Source organism: Ipomoea nil, unplaced genomic scaffold (genome assembly GCF_001879475.1).
Source record: "Ipomoea nil cultivar Tokyo-kokei standard unplaced genomic scaffold, Asagao_1.1 scaffold1940, whole genome shotgun sequence".
NCBI classification, from domain to species: Eukaryota; Viridiplantae; Streptophyta; class Magnoliopsida; order Solanales; family Convolvulaceae; genus Ipomoea; species Ipomoea nil.
In genome coordinates this window covers 369,858-381,205 of record NW_017618368.1, presented here as the reverse complement: position 1 = coordinate 381,205, position 11,348 = coordinate 369,858, and the positions used below count along the sequence as shown (strand labels likewise).

Below are 11,348 nucleotides of genomic sequence, written 5' to 3'. Positions count from 1 at the left end.
CACATTTACTAATGGATCATTCCAAAATTTACAACAATGTAAAAAGATATACATAATCGCACCTTCCATCTTTGATATATATCCATAAAATTTCCTCCCAAAATCTTGAGTTGTACACATTAAGACTTTCAATCCACAACAACAATACATTAGAGACTCACTCCAAGTTGTTTCGCACTTTTGATTAAGTTGAAGACAAAAGACATTTCACACCGAGAAGATGAATATAGACGTCGACAAGGAAAGTATATATGCAAAAGGATGTTTTGAGAAGACGAAGATGAAGAAAGAACTTATATGCGTTCTTTGTAAGGTTTGCTTGGTGTTAAAGGTCAACATTAATAAATTTCATATCAACAAATTCATCTTTAATTAAATTCCATGTTAACTATGCAGAATGGCTACCATGGAAAAACTTGGAAAAGATGCTAAGTGAAGAAATTTAGAGAGTTAATGTCTCAGATTAAATCATATTTTAGAACAAAGTGTTAATTGAACAATCGTGAATAAATGGGTGTATTTGACCCTTCTGCTTAAGGTGTTAGACTTGCTTTGAGATTGATAGTTTTAGGGATTTCTTTGTGATTTTGTTCTTTCAAAAGGTTGAACCCCAACCCTAAGGGCTCTCCACACCCCGACCCAACAGAGCATTTGGGAGGATGTAAATCATGGTAACTCAACTAAACATGAACCACAGAGGCTAGACCTTTGCTTTCTGCGCACAAGGAGCCCCCCTCACTTTGAGAGGTTGCTCCCACACTGCCGCTAGTAAGACTCAATCCCTGATCATTCTTCCAACTTTTCACCTCTATGACCAGTTGAACTGCCCATGCAGGTTTTCTTTGTGATTTTGTGCTACTTTGGGTTGTGGGTCACATTTGAGTACTCGGATAATAAAGAAAAGCATAATCAACGTAGACTTTCTTTGCTATCTCCTTAACTAAAGGCAAAGTGTAAGTTGTACAATCCTTCCATCTCAAGACTCAAGAGAGTACCTAATCTATAAAGCAACCAACACCGTTTTGCTGCTTCACAACAATACAATGGGAATTATTCAAGGCTGCTACTGGACAAAGCATCACCTTTTGGCATTTAACTTTTCTAATAGGATTTTGTTCAACATCTTTGGATTTGCCTTGCCTTTGGATTCCTTCATCACCTTTTCATTTTCATACAAATTTAGAAAAGCATTAACTTTATTACAGCCTTGCAGGATTGAGAGATGAAAAATTAAAGCAACTACGAAATAACCATACCTGACCAGCAAAATAGCCTTGCAGTTTAGTTTTACCCCCACGGTATTGCTCTAGTTGCTTTGGATTGCCAGCAATCACTTTATCTACCATTTTCTCGATCTCTTGAGGATCTACAATCTGATGTTTTGAAAATAAAAGAGAATTATGCATCATTCTTTTTCGCCTCATAGTTGTTGGGATATGCTTGGTTTTTAGAATTGACTAAAATCGTCTCTCATTAAAAATGTTCCAAACACATCTCGACATATCTGGTGCTAGAAAGAGACTAACTAGAAAAAAATTAGACATGAGCTAATATCATTGGACATGCAAATTCATAAGATCTAACGACCCTTATGAACCATTTCATGATTGATTACTCAACCCATCTAAAGTCATTAAATTTAAAAAAAAAAAAAAAAAGTTTTAAACTTTTAATGACCAGATAGCAAAGACAAATGGTCACAAGCTTCAGAACATTAGATATGAGATAACTTGCCTGAACCAAATCCTTTTCTTTTATCATCCCCTTGACAGTTCCACCCTTGGCCATTATCTCAAACAATATCTGCAGATGTTACGTTGGAATCAATGAACAAACAAAACTTTAACCAAGCTTGGAAACTTTGGTATATATTTCTTCTAAGTGGAATTAGTATATGGTATTATGGAATTGATGAAGTAGGAAGATAGGATAATAGGACTTGATCCAATGGTGGGCAAAACAGAGTATCATAAAATACCTCACTCTAGATGGATGATTAATAACTACTTGCGGAATAAAGAATAATATTCCAACTAAACCTTCAAAATATTTCATGGTTAAGGCTATCAACCAAAAAATAAATAAATAAATCTCTAAGATTAATAAGATTTGGGGCAAGTTAGAGAATGTTAGAGCACATGCCAACTATATATGTACCTCTTTCCCAATCTTTCCACTGATAGTCTCCTCTTTGATTGCAGAAATGAGCTCACTGAGTTCTTGAGGAGTAAGTTTAATCTCATTGATGGATAACTTTTCATTTTTCAAATATGCAGCTATGTCACCCATCATCCAATTAGTAGCAAGTTTTACATCTGCACCTCTAGCAATTGTTGCATCGAAAAACTCTGCAATCTGAAACATTTGTTTATTGAAAGATAATGCTACTACAGAGTATCGAAACATCACATTAATTTTTTTAAGAGTACTAGAAGAATCTAAAGGAAATATATATAGTTTATTTCTTTCTTTCATGCTTGTTGGTGAGTGGAAAGACTGGGTTGGAGAGAGGCATGCCAATCTATAAAGCATTAAATGTTTATTTAACTAATATGATCCCGACATCCCGTACCAAACAAGCACTACTTCGAGCAAGTGTTAGCACTAATAAAGAATTGGGGAGGAGAATATAGTGATAGAATTTTAGGAAAAGTATAAAAAGACTATATTGTTCTTCTGGTTCACTGCTTCCACAATACATGGGGGCCTATTATTTATAACATTGTATTCTTAAAGTCTATTTCCAATGTTCTACTAACTCTAATAATATAATAATTCATATTTTAATGTTTCTCTAATTCTAATAATATAATAACTCCTATTATAATGTTCATCTAATTCTAATAATACAATAATTCATATTTTAATGTTTCTCTAATTCTAATAATATAATAACTCCTATTATAATGTTCATAAATAACTATTCCTATTCCGTGGGAGTATCATTAACAGTAAACACAACAAAATTTTGATTCAGATAATTTTATGCCACTCTTCTATAGAACTTCTAGTTAGTAGTTACCATGCAAACTAGCATAAAAGGTCAAGTTAATGTATAGCATTATGCCAATATAAAGACCAAGAATCTAAGCAGTCATGAACAGTACTTACATTAGAGTCGTTAGTCAGAAAAAGAACATCTTGCATGCTTAATCCCATTTTTTCGTACCTCCGCCGTTTCATCTCTGGAAGTTCAGGCAATGAATTGCAAACACTGTCAACATAATCTTGAGTGATAGTAACTCCTGGAAGATCAGGCTCTGGGAAATAACGGTAGTCAGCAAGCCCTTCCTTTTTTCTCATGGTAATTGTCTTCTGAAAGTACGAAAAGCATTACCAAATAAGCAAACCGTAACATATTAATTTCATGTTGTGGCAGGACAAAAGTTAACCACTGTATAACCTGAGAACCTTCTTCCCAGAGACGAGTTTCTTGTACAATTTCATCATTCTGGCCTTGGCTATGAAGAAGCACCTGTCTTGAAATCTCAAAATCAATAGCCCTACTTACCGATGAGAATGAGTTCAAATTCTTAATTTCCACCTGTCCAAGGAATTCCAAGTAACATTATCAATCACCAAAACAAAGTAGCATTCTATCAATTTAAACATCAAGTAAATATATTTATAAGTTAAATCAATAAATCATGAAACATGAGAAATGAATAATATTAAATAAGGATTTAAAGTAAATTACAGAAATACTAGAACTGTGGAAAAATATATTACTAAACAAAAGAAATAGTTTACCTTTGTACCAAATTCTAATTGTCCAATTGGACGAACAGAGATATTGACATCACAACGAAGTGACCCTTCTTGCATATTTCCATTACTCACTCCCAAATATCTTACCAATCGTTGCAACTCTGCAGCATACTCTGAGGCTTCAATTCCAGTTCTCATATCAGGTTCAGAGACAATTTCAAGTAATGGTACCCCTGCTCTATTCAAGTCAACCTGTTATAAAACTTAAAAAAAAAAAAAAAAAAAAAAAAAGATTAGATCCTGCTCCTATAGAATTCGCAATAAAATAAATGAACTACAATACTAGTTGGTTGCTAGGTGAGATATCGGCAAAAAGTTACTAGTGTACTTAGTGACATGAAAGTAAACGTTACACACTGAAATGTTCATAATATGATCGAGTTGCAAAAGAAAGTGATTTTCACAATTAGTTTAAACTTCAACAAACAGAAAACTCAACAAATCTAGTCAAATGCTTTAGTCATAATCTCAAATAGGAAAAAAAAAATTATGAAATACAAGATTTGTAGATGTAGAGAAGAGATGTAATACTTTCCTGAGAATAACTCCCACCATCAGTATGAAGCAGCTTGCCGGCATCTTCTTCCATGTGAACCCTTGTAATGCCAAATCTCCTATGTCCCCCACCAAACTCAACCGGCAGATCTAGATCAAGATAACCCCCACTTGCAATAGGTATATCAAACTGTGATATTTGGTATCCCTTTGGAAGATCCGGATAAAAGTACTGCTTCCTATCAAACTTTGAGCTCAGAGAAAGCTTACAGTTGAGTGCAAGACCAACTTTAATGGCAGATTCTATAACCTTTGAGTTTAAAACTGGCAATGCCCCAGGCAAACCCATGCAAATGGGGCAAATGTATGTATTTGGGGGAGCCCCGTAAGTATACGGGCAGCCACAAAAAGCCTTTGTAAGAGTTGAAAGCTGCACGTGGGTTTCTATACCAATGATTGATTCATAATCTTTCAAAATGTTATCAAGTGGTTTTGATTGATTTTTTGGCAACCCTTTCAACTTGGTCTGTTGCTTTTCTTGTGTTGTAGTATTGGTTTCTGTTCTTTCCAAAGTACAATACAAAGTGGCATGTTTTCTAGAAAAATATGGAAATTTGTATTGCCTAAGAGGATAGAATTGTATCCCCCTAAAGAGTGTCACAGACATGTTATAGATCCTTCACTCTAACTTCAAAATCAAGAACAATGAGAATTGCGCCTGCAAATCATCATGCACATTACAAAATAGTGTTAAAAAATCTCAATTAATAAACATAAAATGTTTTCAAACACATAGAAACTTTGATTATAAATGTAAAATCATTAACCAACTAGAATTCAATTTCCTAGTCAAAGACTCACAATCATCAACATACATGATGTTTGTAGTTTATAAGACGGATACTACCAGAGCTAAATGCAATATACTGTTGATGTAAAAAACTGTCAGAATGCTTTAGAACATTACATATTACATGTTATTTTTGTTAATATAGAATAACATTAATATACTTAAAACCACCTCAATAGACAAAACAACAAATTAGGCTAAGACAAGTTAACTAATAATATAAAGGTTGACAGAAAACTACCTAAATGTACAAAGCAACAGATTGGGTTGTATTAGATAATGGAAGTTATTTTCTGTCATATAACATGCAAGTTACACTTACTAGTTATGATTCCTAGCACAAAATCACATGCTCTAGAGAATTACTTGGATATATAAGTTTTCAACATGATATAAAAACATGGAAAAAGCATGTACCTTACTTCATCAGTAACTATCTCCTACATTTCTACCAAGTCCTAGATGGCTGAGTTATCCTATAACGCATCCATGAACATTTCCATCACTTGTTTAACTATATCTTTAGTTATCTTTAAATAACTAGTCTTTCTCCTTTCAAAGACAATGGGTGTGGTGCATCTAAGACATCTAAGGATAACAATGAACTTAAAATACTTAATATTAATCTTTGCCATCTAAACGCAATGCAAACTAAAACCACTTAATGAAAAATGCTTATCCGTGAATCAAGAGACAATTATGAAACAAACGTACTGAATGAAATCCTGTTTAGCAGATGTCTAGTTTTGTAGTTAAAATAATAACAATGAATACTGTGTGTGCTTGTATACAACCATTGGACTGCATATTCTAATGTGAACACTGTAAAAGGAAACAGTAGAAATTCCACATATAGGAGGGGTTCAATATATCATTTCATACTAACATTACAGACTTCAATTTGCATCAATGAGTTCATCTGACTGCATCCTCGTTAAAAGAAGTGACCACACTTGGAAACAGATAACCGAGATAGTTCAGATTTTACAGCACCATAGCAGGGTTAAAAATATGTATAATTTTCCGGGCTTGCTTCAAAGTATAAAGTTTCAACATCTGAGAACAGTCCTAAAACCTTTTATACCCAAACCCTATTTCAGAAATGGCCATAATTTTTAATTGAGAATCCAATCAACATCCAGGAACTAAAACTAGCGTAAAATTACAATTGAAAGCTATGAGAGAGAGATGTGTATAGAGATAGATACCTGGGATAAGAAATGCAATGGCAGCCGTTAAGAGTGATACAGAGTAGGGGTGGCATTTTGATTTGGTTTTTTTCGGGTCATTATTATTATTTTTTTTTAATATGTCAGTTTAAAAATTTTAGTTCAATTCGGTTTAAAAGAGTTCCCTTCAGATTCGGATTTGGTTCAAATCGGATTTCAGTTCAGTTTAAGAACATAAACATTTTCTAATTCTCTTTAACACATAATTATTTATTTATTTTAACTAATAATTTAAATTTCATGTTTGGTAAAGAATATGATACTTACCTATTGAATTAGTGGTGATTTTTTTTTTTGTACCATGTAACTTTTGAAAATAATTTTGACATTATTAATACTATATAGAAATTTATCTTTTTATGTTCAAAGTTTGAAAATATGAAAAGTAAAATATATAATTATTATGATTTTAGCATTGTTCTAATGAAAAACTTAAATATATGCATTCATTTATAATAATTTGTATTACAAATGGTATAAACAAATTTTATAAATACTATAAATATTATTATCTCAAAACAAATTGATTTACGATAAAAAAAAACATAATTGAATAAAAATTTAACATAAAAAATATTTAAAAATGATTGAATTAACTTACATTTGTGGAGATTAAACAAATAAAATTTTATTGGGTGACTCACATTCAAATATAATGTGATTATTGATGGATCTTAGCGCCCATCCTGGGATTGCTGAAAGTCAAGCATGTTTAACCACAGAGTTCTTTGGCTATCTAGTTGTCATATCCTACGTAAAATCAATTGGTAATAACCATTTAACCAATTCTCTCTATGATAAGCCATAGTGTCACGTCTCGAATCGAGTAGGGGCTGAACTCGACCAACTTGGCTGACGCAACAATTATAAATTAATTTTAACCTACATTTAAGTAGGATACATCATCTCTGGATCTATCAATTTAAAACAAAGAATAAATAATAGAACTAAAAAAAAAAAAAAAAAAATTGAACAAATTAGTTAAAAACTTATTGAAGCACAAAGCTTGCCATGCTTTTCTCAAAAAAAAAAAAAAAAAAAAAAAAAAAAAAAACAAAACAAAAAAAACAAAAAAAAAACAAAAAACAAAAAACAAAAAAACAAAAAACAAAAAACAAAAACAACAAAAAAAAAAAAAAAAAAAAAAAAAGCTTGCCATGAACTTACCAAAATGATTCATAAAGCTACAATGACTGGCTAGATCTCTTTTAGGAATTGAATTGTTATTTTATTGCATGATGCTAGTGTGAAATGTAATTCCTAATTGAAGCTCCAAGCCAATTTGTATTTCGCTTCTTAAGGAACCGAAAGGATTAAGATTGGAACTAGTTGAAGACAAGGTGTTCGATGAAATGTTTCTTAAAAGCATAGTTAGTTAAAGGTGTTTCTATACCAAGAAAAGACTTAGTAAACCGAGAGGTGAACAGCATTGGTAAAGCCTTGCTTGAACCACACATATTGCAATGTATCAACCTTTCCTTAAGACACTAGAAGCATCATGTGATAGATGAACAATTCTATTCCTAGCTTTTCTCCATTTTAATTCATCTAGTAACCCCAAATACTGCACACTACACTAGTACAAAAAATCACATCAGCTACACCTCTAAAAGTGTTTTCGCTACACCTATACAGGTGTAGCGAAATCCAGTGTCGCTGAAAGTGTTAGCTTTCCGCTACACCCGTAGCGGGTATAGCGGAAAGCCAAAGATATTAATTTTTTTTTCTTTAAATATTGACTTTCCGCTACACCCTCTTCGTGGAGGGTGTATCGGAAAGTCATTTTTTAATAAAAAATCAAGCCTTTCCGCTACACCCTCTTCGTTAAGGGTGTAGCAGAAAGTATTACTTAAGCTTACTTAAGGGTGTAGCAGAAAGTATTACTTAAAAAAAAAAATCAAAATTCCGCAACACCCTAGAGAGGGTGTCACGGAATTTTAAAAAAATAATTAAATATATTCTGCAAAAATTTGTGTGTTTTTTTATTTTTCTATTTAATTTTTTAAAACCAAAAAATAATATCATGTACAGAAATTTCTAAAAACCAACAAACCAACACAATAATTTACAAACTAATACAACAAACCAACACAATAATTTTCAAACTAATACAACAAACCAACAAACCAACACAATAATTTACAAACTAATACAACAATTAACAATCAACAGAATATATGTATAATTATCAACACAATATACTTATAACAATCAACACAATATACTTAGGCTCTTGAACTATCTCTAAATTTATGTACCTCTATCCCGAAATATTTCTTTCAGCTTTCGCCCTAGTTCCAAATATTCCAACTACTCCATTTAAGGCTCATGTGTTTCTTCCTGCTCACACTCCTTCTCTTCATAGCCCCCTTCCTCCTCTTCACCTAATAGTGAACTGCGGTGACAAACACTTTGAATTTTGTATGTGTCCAATTACAATCAAAACAGTTTCCCCAGCACAAAACTTGACACAACAATTTCTTCCACTAACTATATCACTGCAGAAAAATGGAGAATTTGAGTTCAAAAATGGATATACCTCAACAGCTCAGCGATAACTTGTTGCCTCAGCTATAACTTGAATCCTTAGACTATACAAGGTTGTTACCAATAGTTCTTCATTGTCCCCCAACAATACAATGTAGCTACAGTTAGTTCTCCATGGTTCCTCAGTATTCAGTAATTTTCTTTCCCTATTTAGCACCAACCCTGAACTATCTTTCTTGAGTTGTAAAGAAAAAGTAGCTGGTATCTGTTATTCATTAAACAGAACAATTTAGTTTTGATACATTGAAGTAAACATTGACAAACAGAGGACAGGATTAAGATATACATACAGAAGCAGGATAAGATATCTTTACTTCATACCAAGTGTGAGATTTCAGTCCCTGCAAGTGTGAGATTTCAAGGCATCTAGCAATCCAACCAAGCTTAAGCTAGTAGGAATAGTTTACAGAATACAGATGAATAAAAGAGTTTCTGTGAACCATGGCTGCAAACCCCAGCTTGAGTGTGAAAATATTGAGAAGCAAGTCCAGGTTGCCCTGCCAAGATACAGGTAAATCATCTCAATACCAGTTTTTGCTCAACAGTTTCAGAACATAAATCAGTTGACCTTAAGCAGGATAAGAGAACATGCTTTCGATGCGAACAAAGCATTTTCAGACAATCACTCATCTACAATTCAAAACTTGACCTGGAAAGCTAAAACAAACTACATTCAGTGCGAAGATAAAACAATCCTACAAGGTATAATATATGGGTGTTCACTGTTCTAGATACTAGAGTTGATGCGAAATGACAATCAGTTTATAAATGGGTGTTCACTGTTCCAGCTATCTGCCTTAGCTACTAATCAACACTAACATGTTTCCATTTTTTTCTTTTCCACATTACTGAACAAGCCCTAAGACCTAGTTTATAATCAACACTAATCAATCTTAACTACTAAAATCACAATAAGATAGTCAATAAGATACTAATATCACAATAACAATAATATTTGAAATCAATTAACAAAAAAACTTGAAATAAATTAATATAAAATAATAAAAAAATAAACTTACCGTTGTTTTGGGAATCGGCGGCTACGGAGTGGTCGGTGGCGATGGCGAGTGAGGCATCTCCGACGAAGGAAAGGCGCCGGCGAGTGTGGCTGAGGCTGAGGCGATGGCTGTCGGCTGTCTTCGTCGGCGAAGGAAGAGCGGCGGCGGGAAGGGCTGTCGTGGTCTGTCTGTTCTGGTCTCGAAAATGAGGAAGGTCGTCGTCGTCTGTTGGCGAGAGGAAGGTCGGTAGTCGTCGTCTGCAGATGAAGGGCGGCGGAACGGCTGTCGTCAACGGCGAAGAAGCCGGCGAAATGGCTGTCGGACTGTAGATTTCCGGGAAGAAATAGCAGATGGCGGAAGAAAGTCTAGGGCGAAATGAATGGAGAAAAATGCTAAGTCTGGCTGTCTGGGGCGAGTAGGGTATTAATTTTGGGTTTATTTTTCGCTACACCCATTTTCTAAGAGGTGCCGCGAAAATTCTTTAATAAAATAATAATAAATTCTTCGCAACACCCTCTTCAGGCTGGTGATGCGGAAAGATTTTCTTTTTCTTTTTTTTTTTTTATTTCGAAAATACTTTCCACTACACCTTTATTTTAAAGGTGTAGTGAATTTTTATTTGTTTCAACTTTCCACTACACCATCATTAAGGGGTGTAGTGTAAAGTTATAGTTATATATTCATTTTTGTAGTAGTGCTAAACCATTGAGCTAAGCCGTGATTTGAATTCATCTACTTGTTTGTACTCTTGGACTCTTTCAAACCTTTACATAACCAAGCTTCCGTGAACCATGTATGTGATAAGCATGAACTCTATTCTCTATCTCAATACTAATTAGCACTTTCAATTTGTCATTTTTGAGATTGACACTCGGAAATTTCATATCCTCATTTTACACTTTCCACATCCCACTTAAACAAAACAACATCACATATATGTAATTCTATTATGTTATTACTTTATTTTTTGCAAATTATCTATTATAGTTTTGCTATAAATACTACATTTATATATGCTATAAAGTATGATATATATATATATATATATATATATATATATATATATATATATATATATATATATATATATATATATATATATATATATATATATATATGTCTTAAAATATTGATTATATATACAATTTTGTTATGTTATTACTTTATTTTCTACAAATTGTGTATTATAGTTTTGCTATAAAGTATTACATTTATGCTATAAAGTATTATATACAACCCCTAATGCTTAAAGTATTGACGATATCTGCAATTCTGTTATTTTATTAATTTATATCTTGCAAATTGTCTATTATATTTTTGCTATAAAATACTACATTTATGATATAAATTAAAGTATTATATATAAAGTTTACAGTATTGATTATATTTTAAATTTTATTATGACATATTTTTATCAGAATCGACTTGTTTAACGAATTAAAATCTGTGAAACGGTCTTAC

At 32.6% G+C, this 11,348-nt stretch overlaps 1 protein-coding gene across 3 annotated transcripts; it reads right to left on the bottom strand.

The window, feature by feature from the left end:
• Window positions 1-277: 277 nt before the first annotated feature.
• LOC109146878 (glutamyl-tRNA(Gln) amidotransferase subunit B, chloroplastic/mitochondrial-like) lies at window positions 278-10,297 on the bottom strand. 3 transcript variants are annotated; one of them, XR_002048526.1, is made up of 13 exons: window positions 9,909-10,297; window positions 9,180-9,386; window positions 8,882-9,094; window positions 8,601-8,737; window positions 4,304-4,981; window positions 3,751-3,960; window positions 3,404-3,544; window positions 3,112-3,315; window positions 2,158-2,355; window positions 1,735-1,803; window positions 1,257-1,373; window positions 965-1,159; window positions 278-366 (listed from the first exon to the last, which is right to left on the bottom strand). XR_002048526.1 is itself a non-coding variant. In XM_019294547.1 (12 exons), the coding sequence occupies exons 5-12, from the start codon at window positions 4,928-4,930 to the stop codon at window positions 1,079-1,081; spliced, it is 1,647 nt and encodes a 548-aa protein (XP_019150092.1). In that variant the 5' UTR covers window positions 4,931-4,981; window positions 8,601-8,737; window positions 8,882-9,094; window positions 9,180-9,386; window positions 9,909-10,297; the 3' UTR covers window positions 907-1,078. The 3 variants fall into 3 exon arrangements, 2 of the variants coding, with proteins under 2 accessions (XP_019150092.1, XP_019150093.1); XM_019294547.1 differs by lacking the exon at window positions 278-366 and having other exon boundaries at window positions 907-1,159; XM_019294548.1 differs by lacking the exon at window positions 278-366 and having other exon boundaries at window positions 907-1,159; window positions 9,211-9,386.
• Window positions 10,298-11,348: the final 1,051 nt, after the last annotated feature.